This window comes from Sphaerodactylus townsendi, linkage group LG08 (assembly GCF_021028975.2).
Source record: "Sphaerodactylus townsendi isolate TG3544 linkage group LG08, MPM_Stown_v2.3, whole genome shotgun sequence".
Classification (NCBI taxonomy): Eukaryota; Metazoa; Chordata; class Lepidosauria; order Squamata; family Sphaerodactylidae; genus Sphaerodactylus; species Sphaerodactylus townsendi.
Window position 1 is genome coordinate 69,343,498 of NC_059432.1, and position 25,076 is coordinate 69,368,573.

General features: G+C 43.2%; 1 protein-coding gene across 3 annotated transcripts in view; it reads right to left on the bottom strand.

Annotated features, from left to right (window-relative positions):
- Positions 1-2,672: 2,672 nt before the first annotated feature.
- IGF2BP2 (insulin like growth factor 2 mRNA binding protein 2) overlaps positions 2,673-25,076 on the bottom strand; it is a 75,880-nt gene continuing 53,476 nt past the window's right edge. The window contains exons 6-17 of one of the 3 annotated variants that reach the window (XM_048506378.1): positions 24,539-24,811; positions 20,805-20,939; positions 19,233-19,355; positions 17,925-18,060; positions 16,845-16,973; positions 13,275-13,343; positions 8,671-8,787; positions 6,824-6,898; positions 5,771-5,902; positions 5,431-5,544; positions 4,181-4,284; positions 2,673-3,441 (exon numbers count right to left, since the gene is read on the bottom strand). In XM_048506378.1, coding sequence (XP_048362335.1) covers positions 4,189-4,284; positions 5,431-5,544; positions 5,771-5,902; positions 6,824-6,898; positions 8,671-8,787; positions 13,275-13,343; positions 16,845-16,973; positions 17,925-18,060; positions 19,233-19,355; positions 20,805-20,939; positions 24,539-24,811 — 1,399 coding nt within the window. In that variant the 3' untranslated portion in view covers positions 2,673-3,441; positions 4,181-4,188. Of the gene's footprint in view, positions 4,285-5,430; positions 5,545-5,770; positions 5,903-6,823; positions 6,899-8,670; positions 8,788-13,274; positions 13,344-16,844; positions 16,974-17,924; positions 18,061-19,232; positions 19,356-20,804; positions 20,940-24,538; positions 24,812-25,076 lie in introns of all 3 variants that reach the window. The other 2 variants (XM_048506377.1, XM_048506379.1) reach the window with 2 other exon arrangements.

Consider the following 25,076-nt stretch of genomic DNA (forward strand, 5'->3'; position numbering starts at 1 on the left):
CAACAGGAGACAGTTGGTAAGTCTCTGGAGTCCTAGAATCACAGAGCTGGACGAGATCACAAGGGCTATCCAACCCCCTGCCATGCAGGGATACACAGAGCATTCTTGACAGTTGGCCATCCGGCAAGAAAGGCTTTTGGTAGTGCTGGTTGGTGAGGAAAATACATAAAACGAAGCGATCCATCATAGCAACATTCAGTTAGTCTCTGAGCTGATATAATTGGAAGGGTGAGGGCTAGTGATTCCAGTAGTTTGATGGTTCACCCTGTGGCACCCCCTGTTGATGGGGCTTCCAGACTGTTTTTGGGAGCTGTGGCGGGGGCACTGGTGCTGGCTTCACAAGGCAATAGGGGTCCTTGGCTGTCATAGGGGTCCTTGGAAGTCATAGAGGTGTCCCAGGCAGCGGGTCTGGTTGCTGCCCCAGGACATACCCATATATCCAATTCTCAACGTGATGCCATCTGTGAATATTTAAATGTGGACATAAGAACTGTAGACTAGCAAGACAGAGCTTTCCACAATCCTGAGAAAAGCCCCAGGTTTTCAGAAAAATTTGGAATCTAGAAACAAAATATATGGAGGCAAATATAAAGTAGCTCTACAGAAACCAGTAAGGCACTTCAGTGACTGAACAAGCTTGATATACAGCAAAAGAGGTAACAATGACCTTTGAAAAACCAGCTGGGAGGAATGGCGTATCTGCTAGATACAAAACTACAAGTGGATGTGCTCTGTAATTACAGACAGCCTCATGGCCAGTGCCTCATGTGCCCCACACAAATGGACAATATTCACTTATTCAGTACTTTGAGCAATTACTGTGAGCCTGCTCACAATTCACATGCTTTGCAAACAGCAAGGCAGCAGTTTTCATGCAGCACAACTAGAAAACAGTAAAGCAGTTGCTCCGCCCAGTTATAGCAACTACTATATTGGGCAGTAAAAACTGACATCTATAAAATCATAAAATTATCTTGCATGTCTGTTTGTGATACAAATGATGTTTGGAAGCTGCATTTGTTCCTAGATTCCCATTCCATGTATATAATTGATATACAATAAATTAGTTACATGTATAAAATCATACTGCCAGTATGACTGGATTCCTCCATGTATTCTGCAAATTATAATGGGCAAATCTGCTTCACTGTTAAAGAGAACAGAAATAACGGGAGTGTGATTTGAAGCCGATAATTCTGCAAAAGAGAATTTAAGGCATCCCTTCAGGCACACTTAAAAGTCAGTAGACATGACTTATTTATTCTCTGAAGTCTGTTTAGAGTGGAGTAAATTGGGCCGCTTATTAAGGGGGTTTGAAGATAAAAGGTGTAAACTCAATTTGCTGTTTCTTGCTGTATTTTATGTAAAGTTCATAAACGTTTATAACCTTGATCAATGTTTAAAAATATTTAGTTCAAGATGATTATACGTTTCCTCTGCAGTCTTCGCCATGCCGCTGTTAAGACAGGTCAGTCCCATCTCTTAATTGCTGCAGTGCAAATTTAGACTTTTCTGTTAAAGAAACAGTGTGTTTACATCTTGGTCAAATTCAAACAAGGATTCAGTTGGTTGAGTTTTAGCAGCTGAGTAAGAAATCCTTGACAGGTTGGTAATAATGCAAATAAAGCTTAAGTACTATTTGTTAGAGACCGGCATGCTGAGGTTGCTGTTCAGAAGCCTATAGCTGCACCAGAACTACTTTGGCCACTGCCCACGAGGGCATTTTTTTGTTGATTTGAGAATAAACAGCAGCAGGATTCTGATCATCGTCAATGGCAACAACTCTCCCCTCTGTTCTTTTTTCTCTTTATGTAGGGTGACAACCTTATAGTTGAGGTAGTATTAAAATCAAAATCAAATTTTTAAAAAGAACAGCAGCAGCTATTTGAATACAAAGTTAGCTTGCCTTGAATACTATCCTAAAAGCCCTGAAGTCTTACCTATACCATTTTGCCAAGTGTTAGTTGGCAGGTTATCTTCTAGCAGGTTATCTTATGGCAAGTTATCTTATATCTTATACATGTTTTATCTGTTAAGTCTGTAAGAAGTTAGCCTCTTTGTTATTTTTTCATGTTAACCCTCTATACCCATGAGATGCCCACGAGCATTATGCATATATGATAGAACAGACAATTGTGTGTTCTCTTGTATACCAGTTGTTGGTTCAGTCCTATTTAGAATATCAAGATTTTAAAAAATGGAGTCTGCTTTATAATTGTGGCCCTTATGTTGCCTCCAGTGATATATTAAGTGACACTATAATGCAAGTACCCTGACCTGGAAGACCCAGGCTAGCCTGATCCTGGATCTTAGAAGCTAAACAGGGTCAGCTCTGATTAGTATTTGGATGGAGACTACTAAGGAATGTCATGTTTGCTGTGCAGAAGGTGGCAATGGTAAACCACCCCTTTTAGTCCGTTGCCTTGAAAACTCCGTAAGGGATCACCATAAGTTTGCTGCAGCTTCACACTTTACAAACGCATGTACGCACACACGCACAATGCAAGCAAGTCTGAAGATACCTCTGTTTTTGCTCTGCACTTTGACCTTGCAAGCTTACTCATGACCTTTCCTCTCATAAAGACAGGAGAGAAAGACTCTAGAGTGTTCCCATACCACCCAATTTTTGAATTTTACAGGTAGTTAGTTAAATAAAACTACAGAGGTCAGGCTCTTGTTAGCTGGATATATTTCTTTTTTTTCACAGAACACTGGTTGAAGTAGAGAAAACTGGCATTGCACTCTGTTGGTACAACAATATGTTCACAGAAACCAGTAAAACATCCATCTGTTAGCACAGAAAACTCTAATGGTGTTCAACCTGTCAAACTCAGGAGTTCTGCTCCAGTGTCTCTTGCACTTCTATCCTTTTATTATTAACTGTTTCAAGGCCAGTGGCTTTCATCTAGCAGAAGGATAATACAGAATAGTCATCATGCAGGATGATGCTTTCTCCCACCTGCCAGCTGTCTTTGTCTAAATTTATTTCCAACTCATTTTTATTAAAAAAATAAAAAATGCTCCAACTCTCAGTTTTACAAGGCATACAAAATCTCAAAAAGGGATACACAAGAGCAAGGTGCTGAGGTATGAAAACACCTGAGGTAGTTTGTTTTTTTTTTCTTTTTGAAAAAAAGTTGCAATTTTCATGCCCTGGGCCAACAACCTCTTGTCAATCCCCATTTAAAAAACCCATTTCCCACAGTATTGGTGGCCGCATCCTACATGCAATAATGTACCAAGTGTGTGCAGTTTTCCTGTGAGCTGGGTGAGATTTCCCCCCAAAGGAAATTGGGTCTCACTGAAGCTTGGCATTCTGATAAGCAAAGTGGAAGTTGTGGCTGGGTGGTTTTTGTTTTTTTCTATGAAGTGTGTATGCGGAGCACTGCATTGTTTGGTGGTACAAAAGTAGAGACTGTATGCAAAAACCAGTTTTGAGATCTGTGAAGCAAAGAGAAGGTCACATGAGCTGGAGAAAAGAAATGCATAGAGATTCCTCTGCTAACGAGACGGTATCCCTTCTGTTGGCACATACAGGCGATCTGAGATGGCATGCAGATGCCATCAGTCTTCCTAAAATCCATCTAAATAATGTTCATTTTTAAAATTCCTGTTTTTTAAATGTTGCTGCTGGCAATCCTATCTTTCCATCCTACTTTCTGTTAGAAATTCATAATTGACTAGTTTCTTTCTGTTTAAGTCTAGAAAAGCCCGCATGTTCTAAAAACAAAACGTTAACTGTTTTAAAAAGAAATTAAAGACTGGAGTTAGTTCAGTTAACTATATTAATTCTAAAATATATTAATGCTGTCCTGTACAACAGTTCATGCACTGTGTAAAAAAAGAAAGAAAGAATGCTTTCCTAGTATGTACACACGTGTACAGAATAGATTCTGAATGGGTTTGTCTGCAAAATTTCCGCCTATGTTAGTCCAACTAAAGGGATAGCGTTGTACTGTTAGACAGACTCCATGTAGGCTGTGGCATGAAGGAGGCAGTCCCTACTTGCTGAAATCCACCCCCACCCCCCCACCCCCGCTGACTGTGTTACTGGAAGTCCTTTGAAGAACCCCAGCCCCCTTGGGCAGACTTTAATGCCTCCATAGTCTTTGGTTTGCTCCCTGTTCGGTTATGCTATTAGGTGTTGGAAGGGCTACATTCATCAGTTGTTGGCTAGCACCTGGAGCCTCATTTGTTGCGCTGTGAGGCAGGGGCTCCCTGAGGGTGTTTCTGTTCTTGCTGTTTCACCTGCTGGACAATTTCCCTGATCTTGCGCTGTGCAGTCTGCAACAAAGAAAAAAAAGGAACATTTTAACATTCTAGGGTTAAAAATGGGAGAGTACAGTCCGTAAAAGTGGCACCCAGAATACATATGATAAATCCTACACAGAGGCTCAAATTAAGATTCTTTATAGTCCATTCTAGAGGAGGGCAAACATGCTTGGAGAGTGGCACAAGTCCCACCCCCACCCCCGAAGTCCAGGCCATTGTGGAGCTGTACTGGTGTCTGGAACAGATGCCAGCCGGGGTGGGGGGTGCAGGGCGTTCTTGGGGGTGGAGCTGATGTTAGTCAGCTTCCACTTCAAGTTTGTGGGCACTTATTTTGCAGCCCCAACCCTAGACTTACGCTACCAGTCTATTGGGGCCCATGGAAGACTTCCTGGCGGCAGGGAAAGTTTTTGTCCCCCACCCCCTCTACACCTCTGTAGGGCCCACTGGAGGTGGTGCAGCAGGGAATCTGGATTGTGTTCTTAGTGTCACTTCAGCTCTATGGGAAACACAACAGTGTGTGAGAAAGCTCCACCATGCAAGGTCTAGAAAGCCATATATTGCAGCAAGAACTCTATCATATAGTCACTACTTGTACCTTGCTGAAAAAAATGCTTCTAGGTCATTATCCTGCAACCCAGCAACATACTGCATAAATGCAGAAGGATTTTAAAAGTTGGGGAGAAAAACCCAGTTGGAGGAAAGCACGCCCCCACCCCCTCTCATTTGGGGGCTGAACTGCCATGGTTTTCCTCAGTGTTTTTTCACTTGTTTCTTTGCTGTATTTTTGTATTTTCCTCATCGTTTCTTGCAATGCCTTCTCAAACCATATTTGCTTCAACTTGAGAAAGAAGAAAACCACAGAGAAGCAACAAAATGAAAATGTGAAGAAACTTGGGGAAAACTGCTGTTTAGCACCCAAGGGGCAGGAAAATCTTTGTGTGAAAAGGCCCCATGTTCAAAAGAAGAGGCTTCAATTCTGCATTGCCCCCTCCTGATCTTAACATCACTGAATTTCTTAATCAGTTTGTTGTACTTTCAAATGAAACCTGTGTTAGTTTGAACATTCACAGTTTCACAAATCCTAAGCCACTTCCAACTTGTCTTTCCTTGTTAAAATCATTTTTTTAACAAAAAAAATAAGCTTAAGTAGTACTGTACCTGACTGGCAAAGAAGTGACCTATTATTTTGACGACAACTTCCTCATTTTCGTCAGGTGTTTGGTCACGGGGTACAATTACTTCTGCACTAGTTAAGTTCTGTAGTTCATTTACCTGCCATAAATGTGGAAAAGTATTTCAGTTAGCCTTCATAGTTGCATTTTAGCAGCTCAATTTTAGCATCTTGCTGATGAATTATATGATGAGCAGGGAATACAAAAATGATGGGGTATTCAACCTTTCCCTGACCCTACATCCAGCCAAACAAATCAATCCATATCCAAAGCATCACCAGCTGTCAGCTGCTTTCCTTGATTCTCACAAGAGCTGCCCCACCTACCGTTTTGCCACCTTTTCCTATCACGCGGCCTGCTGCAGAGGAAGGCACCTTGATATGGGCTTCAAGCTTCACTTCTTCTTTTGGATTGAAGAAGTTTTCTTCTTTCAGTTTCCCAAATATTCGTCCTTGGGCCTGAGAGAACAAATAGGGTAGCTGGTAAATTTCCAGATGTGTCTTGTGGCCTCAATAGCATCCATTTATAAAGTGGGCTGGTAAGAAACCAATTTGACTTTTCTGACTTAAGGAGATGAGTTCCCAGCACCCAGATTCATATTAACAATGGGAGCTACACCAGTAACTGTCTCACTTTGAATCTAACTGGCCTTAGTAGCAAGGGCACAAATATCATCCCCTCAAATCACTGCTCTTACTGTTTTGGCGTTTACCTTTTGTAACCTGCTGTTTGCATTATGTTATATCATGACTTATACGTTGTTTGATTTGTTTTCCACTTCTGTAATTCTATTGCATTGCTTATTGGATATCTTATACTGTTCGGCTGAATTGTTTTCTATGTTCTGCAATCCAACTGGAATCTCAGTGGATCATAAATGAGGAAAATAAAATTAAAAAATAATATGATAAGCAAATAAAAGAATCTTTCCACAAACAGCTCTTCTGGGTCTTGCTCATATGAAGCAATGAAGCCTTGTCGAAAGTTAGTATCTTGGGACTCAGTGAGATACAACAGCCATATTGTACTTGAGGAGACCTGGAAGACTCACCAAAAAAGGAAAACCATGTGCTCAAACACTGGTTGAGTCAGAGCTCACTAACCTGTAAGCTCTGCAAGTGCATAAAACGGCAGTCATCCTCAAGCTGCTCTTTGCGTTGTTGGGAACTAAGACTCCAGGGGTTGTACAGTCCCAATATTTCTCCACCCTGGATCTGGAGCTAGATTCAACACTGGACTACTTAGTCTTGCTGGGTCAAGCCAGCAGTACTAACTCCTCCTCTTGAACATTTGCCCTCTCATGAATGGTACCAGGGCCTAGTGTACGTAAACAAGTACTATTAATGACATTGTGTGACACAAATATGCTATATACTGGCCTTGAACTGGGCTTCTGGAGGCCCAGTAATGATAACCATCCTCTCACTGGCATCTGGACTCTCAGCTGGGGCAATCTGTAAGCCACAAAGAACACGGTAGGAACAGCAAATCCCCCATCACTGCCCACAGAAAAGGTTTGGTGAAGTTGTCACATTTTATTTCAAGACAAAGTTTGGATGAAAAAGGTGCAAGTAGGGAAATCAACCAAATCCACAAACTGGTTTGGAGGGGTTTTCTTTTGTTAGAATTGAACCCAAACCATTAGTTGCCTTAAACTTAAACCAAACCATGAATTTTTTAAAAAATCACAGTTGGTTCCACTTCAGATTCAAGGCAGCCAAGAGATTTAAGGTTCAGGTCCAGTTAACGGAGTGGGAGAGGGGGGAAATCCTAGTTTTCAGGTAGCATTTGCCTCCTGCTTGCTGGGTTGGAGGGGTAGGGCTGCCCCACCACATTCACACCAAGAATGTAAAATCCAACCCTTCTCTTGGCAAGTGATTCACCAAGAAAGGAGGGGGCAGGCTGGTGATACAAAAGCTACTTTAAAGAAAGTGATCCACAGCATGATCGAAATGCTTCACCTTGGCAAAGTACTTCTTATTAGTTTGTACATAATTAGAAGGAACAGTGAAATGGGGCTTCACTTTGAAGAAATCAAAGGGGACTACAAAACAGCCTCCTGTTTTGGTTCCCATTTTTGCACAACACTAGTGAAAAGCACCCAGTTGATTTGGACTTTCACAGTGTATACATAAACAAAAAAATAAAAATAAAATATACTTTTTACATGTGTTTGATTACCAAATGTATAAGTTGCTCCTCAAAATAGTGTATAAAAGAAGGAGCAACACCAATGGATCAATGGACTGGACTGGATCCTAAAGTGCTCTTGCACAAGCAGAAAATACTTCTAATTGCACAAGAAGGGACCCAAGATTTTTGTGTGTTCCCTACTCAAGTTTCAACCGGTATAGCTCCTGGGATTCCCTGAGTCCCCAAGGGCAGCAGAGGGAGATCCATTATTTGGATTCAGTCCCCCACCCCCAATAAACAATTCAAAATTATTTTTTTTTACAAAAATACAATTCCAGACATTTCATTATTAGAGACCACAGTAGAACAAGACAGTTTCTGCAATAGTTTGGTGCATCCTGGCTGTTATCTAAATATACCAAAAGCCCTAATTCTTGATGATTCATCCACAAGACTCCTCTGTTTGGCCACGTTTAACCCAAACCTTACTCACTGGTGACATTCAGAGTTGGCCAGGCCCACTCACCAGCAACCCCCAAGAGTAACTTGAGTCAGTATCCATCCATGAGTCATTTCCCCAGCAAATCAGTTGCGCTGTGTAAGCAAACAGCTGCCTTCTCTGCATTCACATGAACATTGGGAGAAGACAACAGATTTTTCAAAGTAGTGCATTCCTGACCAGTGGCTACCTATCTGAGAAAGGTGTTCAGCCTGCCTCTTTTCTTTGCCCCTTTGCCAGCAGACCCTTCTTGTTGGCAGAATGTGTGGATGGCTGATAACAATTTCAACAGGTTTTTTTTTTAATGCAGCCTCCAGTTCCTTGGAAGAAGAGTGGGATAAAAATATTATTAATAAAAATGGATGCAGAGGTGGTGGAGCACAAAAGGCAGCCCGTGGTGCTCCCAGTAGGTGTAAAATAAATGACAAATTGATCCCGGCACTCTTTGCCATGGAACTTGCTTTGATTTGAGCAAGAATTGGCTATACAGGGTTTCTGGGGCAGAGAGAAGATGGCACTGGAGGGACTGCAAAAGATAAGGCAGGAAGGGTTCAGCACAGAAAGGTTTCCTAAGTTCCTAAGCTTGGGACTTACCTTGATAGAAGCCCCTGCAAATCTTGCCAGCTGCTTAATGTGTTGGCCCTTCTTTCCAATAATGGCACCCACTGCCTGCATGGGGATGAACAAATTCACCACCTCTTGCTCTGGCAACTGTGGACAGAAAAAGTGACCCAAAATGTCTCCTGGGAGTGAAGAGATGGTTCCATCTGTGAAGATTTAACATCCCCCCCCCCCCGGTCCTGTGAGCTGATCCAAGCTGATTTGAGGGCAATACAGCAAAGAAGCAAGCATTTATTGGCTCTCCACAGCAGGAGACATGTCTATTACTCAGTAGTAAGCACACTGATGGAGTCACAGGGGGAAAACAGTGAGCACTGAAGCCCTTTCAGTGAAGAAAGGAAGTAAAAAGCTGCCACCAATGACTAGCAGTGGGTGTGAAATATATCTTGAAAGCACTGGAACTTTGGTCCATAATTAAATGCTTGATTGGGTACTCATCCTATTTTATTTCAGTTGGACTTAGGTGGCTTTGGAGGTGAAGTGGATACAAGGAAGAGGAAGCAGGAAGCACAAAAGCCTCAAACTCCCTGTGTCTCCTTGTTTATCTTTGAAATGGGACTCATCTTCCTTCCGGCCCTACCAAGTTCATGAACCTCACTACAGAGGCAGCTGTGAAAGATCCATTCTGACATGATAGAAATGCTTGGGAACAGGACAAGCGAAGCATCTGTTATTCCTTTTCTTTCTCAGCTCGAGAACAGCAGGGATGAATAAACTACTGAAACATATTAAACTTGGAGCACTGGCATGTCTGAACAAACTATGGAAGTACAAGCAATCTTGACAAGATGGTAATAGTGCATGGGTGAGGATCTATTTTGGATAGGGCTACACTCACTACTCCATGGATGATTTTAAAAACGGTTTTCAACATTCATGAAGGATAGGGCCATCAATGGCTACTAGCTATGATGACTAAAGGGATCCTCCACATTCAGAGGAAGCATCTGAATACCAGTGCTGGAAGGAAACATCAGGAGATGGTCATGGCCTCCATACCCTCTTTGTTGTCCTTATGTGGTAACTGGTTGACCACTGTGTGAAACACATTGCTGGATTAGATGGACCACTGGTCTGATCCAGCAAGGTTCATCTGATAAAAATCCAATAAAATAAATTATCAATGCCTCTGTACCTCCAAATCAGACACATTCTATATGAGGCTGACTTTGAAGACTTTCCTGAACTTGATTTGGCTCAAAACGTGTCCACTCCTTTGTTGTCAAGGGCTAGAGGGAGCATCTATCACCTCCAACAATGTCTGCATAGTTACTTCACTAACTATGCATAAGACTGGGTTCTCATCTTATCAGTTTTTTCATGACATTGGTTGCCAGTGTAAGTACTTCAAACTTTCTACCATATTGAACACTGATCCAGTACTGCCACAGCTTCGGTAGGAACTTGTTTCATAAATTTATGATTCACTTTTCAAAGTTACGAACATAATAATACAGCCGTGCTTTAAAAGAAACCGTTATACATCATAACCTGAAAACAAAGCCACTGGGTGCCCATTGCTTCATGATATGGGCATGCTAAATGTCATGTCTGCACACTCCCTTCCTGTCTCCTCCACACCATGCTCCCAGATTGCAGTCAGCTGAAGATTTCAGTCTTCAGTGAGTCATAATGTCCAAATGTGGGCTTCTAATAACCAGAGAGTCGTTTCCTTCCCTGGTAATGGTGGGAAGTGCCGTCAAGTTGAAGTCAACTCCTCATGAGGCCTTTCAAGGCAAGACATGTTCTCTGCCTTCAGTGTATTACAGCACTCATGACTAATTTGTGTTAGCTGAAGCCTTCTGTCTTCTCTCTTGGAGGCTGCACAAGGGAAGGGTGGAGAAGACAATAGATGCAGCAGTCTGACGCTTATCCAGATTTGTGCCCATCATAAACAAACTGATTTCTTCACAATATCTGACTGGAATATGAAACATTGGGACAAGTATTCTGCTCATTTGAGGCAGGCTAGAGCCTTAACATATAATTTCCACAATGGCATAGCGCCAAGGGGTGCGCACGACGCATTGGGGGCACATGCCAGTGCAGGGGCGTGGCAGGGGTGTTCCGGAGTGGGGTGGGGGTGCAGGGCACACGCGTGCCCCAGGCACAGTTCCCCCTTGCTCTGGCCCTGAATTTCCATTATTGTGAGTTAGATTGTTAGTTTGTTTGGAAGTGTGTAGTTGTAAATTTGGGAGAGCATTAACCCTCTTCTTAAACAAAAGGGGCTATTTGAAATGAGAATTGATACATATATGTTTAGGAATTAAAAGGCTTTTCTTCCAAACCACTTCAGCTTCTGTTCCTCTGCTAACAGCAGCTTTACAAAACACCCTCCTATTTAGCCAAGTGCAGACCAAGCTTTCCTACTCACAAGGACTTCACTGGGCCTCAAATTTGATAAGCACAAAAATCCATTCCTCATCTCTATGGCAACAGTTTTAGCTACTGTGACCAGTCCTCCTTTAGTTGCTGTGTTTCCTACATGGAATACTTTACTGAAGAGGCGCTGTCTCAGTTCAGGGGTGGTGGTTAAAAACTGCTTGTGCTGTGAAGCAACCATCCACATGTGAACAGTCTGGGAAGCAACTGAACTGTAGGATGCGAATAAGTCATTTGAAAATAAAATAAAGAACACATGGGCATTTAACTGTGTCTCTGCATGGTTTTTAAAGTGGGGATGAGGTTTCATAGATCACTGTTTTCGCTTCCAAATCTAGATTTCTACAACTTTATAGGATGAAGACTTAAAAACAGAATGCTAGAAAGAAGGTGCTTTTTTCCTCAGATGCAAACATCCAGCCTCACCATAAAACACTGAAAGTCCACCAAAAGCAGCATCAAAAATAAAAAAATCATTACATAAAAGCTTTCTGTTATTATTATTAGAGCGTAAATGGGGAGGGGGGAGGACAATTTCAGTCCACTGTTTCTCCAAAATTCATAACTGGTTAAAGAAATTCCCTGAGAACAGCCTCCCCTTCTAGCACAGGAACATGCAGTACGTTATTATCAACAGGAAAGCAGAACTGGGTTAACTACTAGGATTACCACCCTCTTATGGATAAAGCTATATAAAGGCAAGAAAGAATCTGTGAAAGGTTTTCACAACGTGGAGATGCTTAATGCTTGCTATTGCAAAAATGGAATGACATCCCATCTCTCTTTCTCTATAAAGGTGTCAACCAACAGTTTATTATGGATGAGGGACAGAACACACATTTTGCATGTAGCAATTCCCAAATTCAATCCCTGGTATCTCCCATTTAAAAGGTAGCAAGTTACGAAAATGTGGTGGCCAGACAACACTGGGACAAATCGACCAATATCTTCACAGTAGCATTTGCAACTTGTTTCCATGAAGCACTTGGTCTAGGCACTCTAGAACAGTGCCTCAGTAGCAATCACAATCCTGGAGAAAATGTGTAACCTTAGGATCACAGAGTTGGAACAGGCCATACAGGCCATCGAGTCCAACCACTTGCTCAACACAAGATCACCTAAAGCATCTCTGACAAGCATCCTGGGATGTTCATCCAGCTGATGCTTGAAGATTGCCAGTGAGGGGGAGCTCAACACTAGGTAGCTGATTCCACTGCTGAAGTAATGTTACTGTAAACCCCACCCCCTAATATCCAGCCAGTACCTTTCCACCCATATCTTAAATCCATTATTTTATTTATTTAATTGATTTCTATCCCGCCTTTCAAATACGCTCCAGGGCGGGTTATCATGAGTTCTACTGCCAACAGGAACAGCTCCCTACTCTCCTCTAAGTGACACTCCTTCAAATATTTGAAGAGAATATTAATGTCTCCCCTCAACCTTGTCCCCTCAGACTGAAAATTCTCAAGTCCCTCAGCCTTTCCTAACAGAGTTTGATCTCCAGGCCCCTGGTCATCTTCGTCATTCTCCTTTACACCTGCTCTATTCTGTACTCGTCCTTTTTGAAGGGGGGCCTCCAGAACTGCGCACAGTAGTCCAGGTATTAATGCTGCAGTTGTGCTGTATGTACTTTGAAAGGACAGCTCCACAGCTTGATCTGCCACAACAGAGTGATTTGTAACTATTAGTCCTGCATCTGCCATTCTCCAGTCCTGGCTGGCATTTTTCTTCTTCATGGCATTCTGCATAAACACATTAAGAAACAAGGCGGCAGAGATGGAGGAGCTGGCAGCCAAAGAGAGATATGGTTATGGAGCAGCAAAAGTGATAGAGTGAAGCATGCAGAAACCGGGTGGTATGGAAGGAAAGGATCAAAGGAGGAGAATATAGCCTTTGAGAAGCCTACAAAGGGACACTAACTACAAATGGGAAGGGATGGCCCTGTCAGGCAGACACAGGAATCAAGTACAGGGGGAACTGGCATCTGGCTCCCCATGACACAGAGGACAGGAAAGATGCCCCTTGGTGGTCCCTGAGGTTTCTTCAATAACTGGACTCCCTTCATCCTCAGGATGCAGGAGGGAAGTGTTTCAGAATAGGGTGTATAAAAGCATCCAAAGCGACAGGCAGGCACAGTGCAAAGCAGGGCGCATGGAGGGCCAGCATTGGAAAGAATGGGGCAAGGCACTTACGGAGTGCTGATGTGGGTATGCGCCAGTTGGCAAGGCTCCATAGAGGCTCGAGAGGTATGCCGCTTGATTCTACGGCAGGAAAGAAAGTGACAGTCAGTGGGGAGGGGCCAGGAGCAGATGGCTTCACACCCTAGGTTGGAGATGCATGCCCTGTCTGAGAGGTAGGCAACATTTCTACAACATGACAGCTCCTCTGTTCCCTCTGCTTGTTCATAAGACTGGGGGAGGGATTGGTTCATATTGGCATATATGTCTCTTGGCCTCTCGGTGGTGCTTCAATCAACACTTTACTGTACTCAGCTGAATCTTTGCATAATCTCTGCTGACAATGTTGTACTTCTGTTGATATGAAGTGACATGTGATGAATGTAATGGCTCACTGGAGCATGAAAGCCATCACCCTCATGCTACAGTCAATATACAACAACTATGTACCCATAAAATAACCCAGATAAACCTTCCAGTGACACACACACAGTCTCTCTCTCACGCATAGTTCACTAACACAGAGTGTACCATGGAACATCAACATGGTGCTCCCAAATTAGATCAACTGCTTCTTAGTACTCATTAATTGCTGTTACTTCTATTTCACACAAAACATGTTGTGTTTAGTGTCAGACATTTACAGACTGGGTGTCTTGAGGAATGATAGATTTAGTGTACTGGTCTGTCAGCCCAGAATGGTGCCAATCTTCTTTCCTGCCTGGTTTCCTCAGAGGCACCCCAGAGGGGAGAAAGAGCATATCAGACAGTGGAGTTCTTGGCCTTGATCATCCCTTCTGCACTAGGGAAAGGAAAAGCTAAAATGATTCAGCAGTGTTGTACACGAACTTAGGTCTCCCTTCAAATTGTTTCAGGAAGTTCTGATCGGAAGGGAAAGTGGATTGCCAGCTTGGAGCACCAGGGGAGGGTAGATGGGCTAAAGGGGCTACAAGAGTTCAGGCTCGCACTTCCAGAAGCAACTTACTTCTTTGGTGGGAGGTGTCCAAAAAGAAAGGAAAGATATGCATGAGTCAGTGTAGTCCTTTGTAAATGTCTGTTCTCATTGGGGTGGGGGGGGGGCTGTTAAGTCACAGCTGACTTATGGTGACCCCTGGAGTGGATTTCAAGATAAAAGACATTTGGAGGTGGTTTGCCATTGCCTGCCTCTGTATAGGCTGACAGAATCCTGAGAGAACTGTGGCTGTCCCATGGTCACCCAAGCAGGCTTCATGTGGAAGAGTAGGGAATCAAACCTGGCTATCCTAAATTAGAGTAAGCTGCTTTTAATCACTGCACCATGCTGGCTCTCTTCTCATTGGGGTGACTTCACCCAAACAACAACAGCTCAGAGCCGGGACACAGGAGCCATAGATGGGCAAGGCAGGGACATTGGATTGGATGCTGTAAAAAGGCACAAGGGTTCTGCAGCCATCATAATGTGAAAAGGGAGATCCTCCCATTCTGAGATATTTCTTTATGGAACACAAAAGTAACTTGTAGAATTAATTGCCACAGGAAGTTGTGACAGACACAGGCATAGCTGACTTTAAAAAAAAGGTTCAGCTGCATTTTCAATGATTTACGTCAGAAAGATGTGACAGCTAAGAATGGAATACTCACATTCATTGGAACTTAAACTCTAAATAACAGATTCTACAGATAAACAAAAGGAGATGAGCTTCACAGGGGTGGCAGGCCACCAGCTGTTGGAACCAAAATTTAAGTTTTTTTAGGATCATTACATTCCTAAGTTCACAAAGTCTGGCTTTATGAGGTGGCAGGAAAGTTCACCCAGAATGACCAGTGAAGAGGCAAAATGAGAGATGGGAAGGTCCAGACCCCCCCCCCCCCAAATTCAAGAATATTTCACTTGTTAAAAATTAACAGTACAAACCTAACAACATTTTCCTGGAAGTAAACTCCACTGAATAGTCCTTAGTAGGATTTTGAGCAGAACTGCGTAGGGTTGCTGTCCAGGGCATTTATGCTTTTACATTTCATAAATATGCCACAATACAATTTTGTACGTTAAAATAAGGCCACAAGTTTGGCATTTTATGCTATAAACGCAGTAGAATAAGTTTATGTTTTATAAGGAAGAAACTATTTATATATTTTAATTTTCTTCAGAATTTCTAGATTCAACCCCCAAAACAAAAAAAACCACACCTTTTTCTATACTTAGCTTCAGAATTTCTGGAAATTTCATTGCTAGGCAGGATATAAGTAATTTTTAAAGGACCAAATCCAAAAAGCAGTAACTATAACACTTGGAATTTTATGTATTACTGGTTGTGCCTATGACCAAGATCTCATATAACAGATACATGCAGCTACTTATACTAAGTCAGACCTCTGGGAGAGCTCTGAGTTCTGACAGCCTGCCTTGAGTCTCAGCAAAAAAGGCAGGCTACAAATAAACGACATCTCTAAGATCCTTTTAAATCAGGAGATACCGAAGACTAAACTGGAACTTTTTGATGCAAAGAACGCGCCAGTCCCCACTGATGTTTGAAGGACCAGTGAAAGATTCAGACAAATATGTTTTTGCACAAAAACATTGCAAAAATCTGTTACGACCATTCAGCAAGGAAACAAACACAGGTAGCCAGTCTCCTCTCTGAAGACTGTCACAAATGAAAGTCAGGCTGGCACCATATATACAGAACACAGCCTTTCCCCGCAACTAGGTCTTTCAGGAGTGGCAGAACTGGGTGGTGTTTGTAAGGGAGCAACGTCTAAGAAAAATGTAATAATCCTTGCTTCTGTGAATAAACAATTCGGATTTATGGTGCTCATCACACTGGGAAGGCATTCAAATACATAATGGACAAACTACCACAGCTCAGAGGTGTAGCTTCAAGGGGATGGGGGTGGGGCACGATGCACCGAGCACGCTCCCATGTGGGGGCGTGGCAGGGGCGTTCCGGGGTGGGATGGGGCGTTCCGGGACGGGGGCGGAGGACGCACTGGTGTACCGGACGCTTTCCCCCTTGCTACGCCTCTGCCACAGCCAGCTTGTTTTCAACAGATTAATACCCTGTTTCCCCGAATATAAGACATCCCCTGAAAATAAGACATAGTAGAGGTTTTGGTGAAGTGCGAAATATAAGGCATCCCCCGAAAGTAAGACGTAGCAAAGTTTTTGTTTGGAAGCATGTCCGAAGAAACAGAACACAGAAAAATAAGACATCCCCTGAAAATAAGACATAGCGCATCTTTGGGAGCAAAAATTAATATAAGACACTGTCTTATTTTTGGGGAAACACAGTAGTTGTTAAGGCAACCTAATATAAGCTGCTACTCAATATGAACTAGAGGGAGACTTACCCGAATGAGAGAACCACATCATACCTCCCATACATGCATCAGTTCCCAACTGTGCAGGAGGGTATACTTTCCAGTGCTACCATAGCAATGAAGTTAGACCTATTGGTTTATATAGGGTACAGAGCTGTAAAGCCCTCCCTGCAGTGAAGAGCAGTAGCTGCCCCCTGCTAGCAAGCATCCTCTTCCCACCTTGTCTTCCAGGGGAATCATGATAGTGCACATTGTACAGAAAAACTGGGCATACCAGCTACTTACAGCAAAAGGGTTATAGGGGGCAGAAACAGCAGGTCTGCGGGCTCCAGCTCCAGAGGGAAGCATGGATAAGCCTGTAGAGAAGATGCCCAAGGCATTGAGATTAAGTCCAGGGATGAGATTGGCTTGTTGCTAGAAACAAAAACAAAAGGAAAATGGGAAATAATGAAGATGGGAAACCACATAGCTTTTACCCTGCATAGAAAGTTGTGAAAACACCTCTTCGGAGTGGAGAGAGAGCATTCCCCTGTCTCCATCTTTATTTTGCCCCAATAGGTGGACTGTTTGACTAATACCTAGGGCAGGGGTCGGGAACCCGCGGCTCGCGAGCCGCATGCGGCTCTTCCGCCGCTGTTCTGCGGCTCCATCAGCCGAGCCGCGGGCCCCCTCTTCACCCGCCCTGCAAGGAGCAGGGCGGGCGCATCATTCCCCCGGCGGCCGGCAAGGCCGAGCCGCCGGGCACCTCTTCACCCGCCCTGCAAGGAGCAGGGCGGGCGCATCATTCCCCCGGCGGCCGGCCAGGCCGAGCCGCCGGGCACCTCTTCACCCGCCCTGCAAGGAGCAGGGCGGGCGCATCATTCCCCCGGCGGCCGGCCTGGCCGAGCCGCCGGGCACCTCTTCACCCGCCCTGCAAGGAGCAGGGCGGGCGCATCATTCCCCCGGCGGCCGGCAAGGCCGAGCCGCCGGGCACCTCTTCACCCGCCCTGCAAGGAGCAGGGCGGGCGCATCATTCCCCCGGCGGCCGGCAAGGCCGAGCCGCCAGGCACCTCTTCAACCGCCCTGCAAGGAGCAGGGCGGGCGCATCACTCGCCCGGCAGCTGGCAAGGCCGAGCCGCCGGGCCTATCTACGCCTGCCTTGCAGGTGGGGGGGGGGGTGTGAGCGGGCGGAGGGGGGGCGCGAGCGAGCAAGTGGGCGGGGGAGCGGAGGGGGGGGCGTGCCAGCGAGTGGGGGGGTGAGCGGGGGAGGGTGAGCCAAATGGCTCTTTGAGGGGAAAAGGTTCCCGACCCCTGACCTAGGGCAACTGAGCTCTTACATGACAAACACACACAGACACACAAAGGATTGGCAAAGAGGTAGCTTACATTGACTGCCACAATATCATTCTCGTAGGCTTCCCGAAGCTTGTTCATGATCTCTGCCTCAGCGTTCGAGCAGGCATCAATGCTACCCTTCACGGTGATGGTCCTCTCAGGGTTATAAATTGTTAAATCCTGCAAACTAGGCAATCACAAAAAAACAAGTGAAAATCCTTCCAGGGTAGTTTTATTTCTTTGGATTTAAAACCTGCAGGACAGGTAATAATAATTATTTTTACAAACCAAAACCAGCATGTCAAATATATTGATCAAGGTGGGAGATAACAGGAAAGTAAACTATTTAGGCTAGAAGGAACTGTGGATGCAAGAATTAGGGGCTTGATAAGGGCCAGTCTAGAGAACAGAATTATCTGTCAGTGACAGGAGCTGTTGTAACCCATTCAGGACTTCTATCTATCTAATACATTTTTATGCTGGCCGTCCTCCAAAGATTTCAGGGCAACATACATTATTCTGTCCCCTCCAAAATTTTATTCTTGTATCAATCCTGAGATAAGTTAGGCTGAGAGACAGTGACTGTGCCAAAGTAACTGACTAAATTCCATGGCAAGTAAGGATTTGGCCCTTAGTCTCCCAGATCCTAATCCAACACTGGAATCACTACACCACACTGGTTGTACATGTGGAACTGACTGAAAGTGGATATACTGATGGCCTAGAACAGAGATGGCTTTAAAAGGAGACTGTACAGATCCATGGAGGACAAGTCCATCAATGGCCACTAAAGGGAATTTTTGCAGCCAAAGGTGGAAAGCTTCTGAATACTAGTGCTAGGAAACAACATCAGGGGAAAGTCCAGGCCTCTATACTGTGTTTATGTGAAACAGTTTTCTGGATTAGATGAGGATCACTGGTCTGATCCAATAGAGCTCATCTTATGTTTTTCATGTACAGGCTTGTAGAACTGTGTGCATATTGTACTGGGCAGCATATGTTGTGGATTAGTTGCATAAGTCATTCAGAAGCTGCTGTTCTATACACTCCTTCTGTGTGTCTGCCCTGAGCTTGTGATGCATTGTAATATGATTTCTGCAGGTTGTTATGTGGGGACGGGTGAGTATCTCTACCTCTGAGCAGGGGGTTAGGCAATGATCTGTTTGGACCTGCTGACCTCCAGACTGTATGAAATTCAGATGCCTCTCTGAGGGCTTGGCTGGGCAGCCTGTGTGTCCTGCTCACAAAAGGCATCACCAGGATAAATGTACACAGTGTGTATTCTGCTGGATCGAGACTTGTGACAACCCAACATGATAGCACTGAGATGCCACCCTCCACTAGGTCACTAGTACTTACGGAGAAATTGTGATCTTGGTCCCCGTGTCCTGCTCAATTTTTTTCAAGTTTCGTCCTTCTTTACCAATCAATCTCCCAACCAGGCTATTGTGTGCTAAGATTTTCAACGGAATCTCTTCAGCTCTAAGAAATGTGGAAAAAGTACTTAATCCTTTGCTGAAGTTACTTCTTTCCCAGACTTTCTGCAGTATGTTCACTAAGCATTATTTAAAGAGGTCTTTAAAACACAGGGAGGTGAAGCTCTGAAGTCTTCTTTGCTGGCCCTTCTTTGCTGACACTGACACACTTTCCACAAATTCCCCTATTCTGTAAGGGCCAAAGGTCACTACCTGCAGACGTAACGAAGCCAGTTCAAACTGATGGACTCCATCACGTATTTCAGTTCTGAACAGGCTACACATAATTTTTCCAGGAGCAAAATCAGAATCTGAATACAGAAAGAGGAAGGCACTTGTCTCATCCAGTTTTTCCATGTTCAAGGACTAAGTAGCAATATGTATAGAAGGGAATCATTATCTATTTATATTCCTGATGAGTATGAGTACAGTGCATGACACATACTTCACAATACCTCCCATCCTGCTCCGGCAACTATTTCATTTGAGAGATTAGCAGAGCAAACCTAAACAGATTTGCACTCTTCTAAATCCACTGAAGCCAATGAGCTTAGAAAGGTATATAGACCACAATGCAAGCAGGACTCCTCCTCTGAAGTTCCTGCTGATTAGAAAGCACAGCTAGTGGTTTCCTACAGCTGATTGTTTCAGTCACCTATTACACTAAAATCAAATCGTAGCAATGCAGAATATGAAAAGATGTATGACTTCTCAAATGCTTACAATGAAACCAGTGTGCTAAAATTAGCAGTGGCCAAAGAGGTGACATATACACCAAGCCCCTCGGGGACAGGGCGGTATAAAAATCGAAATAATAAAATAAATAAATAAATAAATAAGGGTGGTTTTATTTATTTAATTGCTTTAGAATGAAAGACTGACTACAACCTTAGCAAGGATCCAGAAGTTCCATGATCCAGCAAGACCCCTCCCATCCCATGAAAGGGCAGGAGGGGGGTTGTCAGAAAGAAACATAAACACTCTAAAACAAAGGAGCCTTTTCAGCCTTTTGAGCTAAGCATGTGAAGGCCTGCACTGTTGGCATGGGCATACATATATGGTGGTGGAAAGTGCTGTCAAGTTGCAGTCAACTTGTGCCAACCCAGCAGGTTTTTCAAGGCAAGACACTAAGAGAGGTGGTCTGCCCTTGCCTTGTCTCTGTGGAGTGACCCTGGACTTTCTTGGAAGTCTCTCATCCAAATACTAACAAGAGCCAACCCTTCTTAGCTTCTGAGAACAGACAAAAGCTAAGCAGGGTAGGCCCTTGTTAGCATTTGGATGAGAATTGATACATAAAATATTGCAAAAAAAAGGCAGCAGCAAAGTAGGCAAAGATATTTATTAATGCCTTATATGTTTTAAGCCTTTGTAATCAAGATTAAGTTATTTGTGGTGCTATTTTTAAAAAAAATAAAATCACTTTCCTGCTTTTCCTATTACCAATGGAAATACTTACGATTTGGTTTCTTCAGCTTCCTTCTGCATAATATCAAGTATCATGCGACATGCTTCTGAACACCCCTCGGGGGTGGCGTGAATTGTGATTGGTTTTTCTGCAGCACCAGCATTTTCCTTTCGATGAATATCCACCCTGTAGCAACAGAGTCGACACAAAGGAATTCACTAAAAGGGTCAGACAAAGGTACCCTAACATGGAGACCTAATACAATATCAAAGGAACTGGACAAAACTTGTATTTTACATTTCCCCAGGGCTACTGATAACTATAAATCATCAACCAATCTTCAAGGCAACACTGAATAAAATCTAAAGGAAATAACTAACATTTAAGACTGAGGACTGAAAATTTAAGCATGTATTGCATGAGGGTTCCTGGCAATGTTCTTGGCAGTCAAAGTAGAATTGTAAAAAATGTAGTGACTTCCATGGTTCTTTAGAATTAGTAGACTTTGTAGGATTTATTAGAATAGTTAAGAGTTAAAGGCGCACAGCTATAACCAGTCCTATACATACTGACAACAAAAACTGTTACTAAATAAAGGACTAGAACCATATATCAGAAATAAGAAGGATCAACTTTGAAATGAATCGCATTTAAATAAAGGGCAAGTGGAGACTGTTTGCTCGGAGATACTCAAGCACATCTCTAGTCCCATGCCACAATCAGAAATAAGAAGGATCAACTTTTGATATAAGTTTAGATTGCCTTTCTAACACATCTCAATTTTCTGCAGAGAACAATGCTCCCAGCACTGAAGAGGGAGACTTCTAAGAATGAGCCAATCCTAGAGGTCTATTCCCTCAACAAATAGGGATTCTGAAATGGATCACACTTAAATAAAGGGTAAATAGAGATTGTTTGCTCAGAGATACTCAAGCACATCTCTAGTCCCATGCCACAATTACAGGATATGAAAAAGGATCGCCCTTTCTAGGAGCACTATCAGTATCACCATTGATGCAGAGTGTTGGTTCATATATGCAATGGCCAGCAGAAGTAACCATTTTCCAGAGGGATAGTAAGAGATAGTAACTACATCAACTCATAACTGTTAAAGTAATTAAACATCCTGTGGCATCTTACTGAATGGATTTATGATGGCATGTAGTCATGTTTTCAGATGTATGGTCCCAGTTAACCAACCTATCTTGCTTTCCCAAAACACCAGCCAGGCCACAAGCAGGGCCCTGCATGTTTCAAAGACAACTGTGCATGCACCAACACATGCACAACACTTAATTTACTGACACTTGGTTATGCAACTTTTCACAGAACTAAAACTCTGCAAGATCTTGTCTGCCACCTTTGAGGTTCAGTGCACAAGAAATTATCACAATGTGGAGGCTGCTTTGAACAGTTCCTTGTGGGCATGACAGGCCATTCACCACACATCACAGGCAATTCTTCTCTATTCCACCATAAACTTTCAACCCAATCCCAACTACCTGATCTAGGGAACAAAGGACTGCACCCAAAGGACAAGCAACACTAGGCAATTAGAAGCCCCACGTTCCTACTGTTTCATTGGCATTGGCCTTCTCTGAGGGCTCAAAGTAGGAAATTTCTGGATGATTTGGGAGCAGCAGTTCAAAAGGAAAACAGATCTCAAATGGCAGCTTAGAAGAGTTGAGTGGCTCAACTGATTGTTGCCAACATCTCAGTGCATACTAGTTTAAGACATGACTATAGCAAAGTTCCGCAGGGTCTGTAAAACGGAGCTGTTCCGCCTGGCCTTTGGAGAGTCCAGCCACTGAAACGGTGGCCCCCAGTTGGCTCTTATATCTGGGCCTACCATCTAACGTGACTCTCCGCCTCCCCCTCTCTTTTCCCGGGGAGAATTTTAAAATTGGGGTTGGCGGACGCCTCTTTTACTGCTATCACTGTTTTAATGGTTTTAGTAACTTAATTTATATTTTTGTGTTGTACACCGCCCAGAGCCCTTCGGGGATGGGGCGGTATAAAAGTTTAATAAATAAATAAATAAAAATAAATAAATAAAGGTACAGCACACTATTTCAAAAACAGTTTAAATTGCTGCAGGAAAATATCAACAAAGAACTGTTTGGATGAAGCTTTAAGAATGTAGAGCATATGTGGAGAGAAGGAATATTATTACACATACCCAATGGACATGGGAAGTCAGCTTTCAGGCCCACACATATTTGCACAGGACTTAAATGTGCAAAGTTCAGCGAGGCTATGTCAGAACCACAGGGTAGTTTCTGAGATTGTATACAATTTAACGATCATATGGTTGGCACCTGCACATGACTTTATGCCTGTACGTTCCATGTAAACATTATTCCCAAAGCACAGAACACCAGTAAGTGGGGAAGTGGAATGGGCTTAGTGGGCATAACTTTATCCCACCCAGACTCTGCACATTTTAAACTTTATTTGAACCAGCTGGTATGGAAAAAAAACCAGTGAAAATATGCACAAACCTTAATGGCACTTGCAGAATATTTTGAGGGGAAAACCCCCTCAAAGACTCAGGGGCTATGATCAAAACTGTACTAGATACATATCAATTCAAAATATTACACTTCCCCTCCAAAGACTTCCATCTGATTTAAGAGAAGGTCCTGAATGAAGGCAAAATTCAAATCCAGCACCAACATGCAACGTTTATAGAACTGTATTTGCCATATTCTGCTTCATTGACAAACTATGGCACCGTTAACATCAAGAATCATACTACCTTCTGATAATCACCATCTTCTCATTATACACCCATGAATAAATCCAGAACCATCAACTGAACATAACTGGATTTTAAAATTCTAGTCACACTACATTAGGACCTCAGCAAGGGAGACTAAAGAGGAACCTTTTCATGCGAGGAGTGGTAGACAACATAACTTTTTTAAAGAAGGGAAATGACCACATTGGGGAAAAAGCTGAATACATCTAAAATGGTATGTCTATTTTGATATTGTACTGAGAATTTTATCTCAACATTCCACAGTGTGGAGAATGGGTTTTTAGCTAAGAGTTACACTTTTTCCAAGGAAAAAAACTATTTAAAAATGCACACCAAACATTACAGAACAGAAACAAAGCAGTTCTTCCATCTTCCTGTCAAAAATAGATGAAGGCTGTTCAATTTATTCTGGATGACCCAGGTTTGCCTTCAAATGTAATTTACACAAATATGACTGACTACAAAAAAAACCCCACCAGAAATCGCAACAGATTACTTTTGATTTTGATTATGTTTAATTAGTATAGCACAGATGAGGACAAAAGTCCAGGTACTGAGCTGTTCTTGAAAGACATATGGGATCTCCCAGAAACGCAAACAATGGCTGGAGACATTTGATGACAAAATGATAAAAATGTTTTTGGCCCCAAGTTATGCAGAAGATATTTATTTGATTCTGACCAGCAGCATTTAGCTAAAGGTTGCTACGAACAGAATAGAAGAGAGCTCTGGGGAAGGCAGCTGGGTGACAGCACACTGCAGAGTAGAGCAGTCTGTCCAGAATCTCTGTGAAAACACAACAGGTATCAAAATGACAAGATAATTGTCATGGCTGCAGTCACTATCCAACCACAACCTCTATAGGTATATACCAAAATACATCATTAAAGTCACACTGATGTAAGAGACACAAAGGGTTTTTTTGTCACACAATACAAGTCAGAATCCACTACTCTGCATTAGGGATGTAAAGGCTACAGACAGAGCCACTGTGGAAGGAAATTAAACCATACGTGGTACTTACTTGGACTGGGTTTGCTTAGTAAGGTTCTTTATGGTCAAGCCCTCCTTTCCTATGATCGCACCAACAAACTGCGTGGGGACCAGGATCCGTAGTGGGAAATCGAGCTGTTTGGGCTGCGAAGAGCCCCCGGGGGAGGGACCCTGCTCCCTGGAAGAGTGGCCCCCACGCCGGGATCGCTGAGGGGGCTGAGGGGAGCTCACCTCTTCGTCTGGGATGTAGGAAATCTTGAAGGAATAGTTCTCAAACTGGTGCCCACTAAGCTTCTCAATTGCTCTGAAACACAGAAAGAGAACAAAATTGCTAGGATTTTTTTTTTGCATGCTCAAAAACTCTGTACACATTTTACACTAATTTACCTCCATTTTTTGTAAAGAACAGAATAGCTATGAAGTTGGGTAGATATATCTACCATGATTTTCATTTTAATATGGGCACTGCATAAAATAGAGATGTGACTTTTGTGCTGAAAAGCTAGAAGAGGGGAACCTCTTAAAATTCAGTGCATTTGGAGTAGAGAAGTCTTCCATCAGGTGAATGT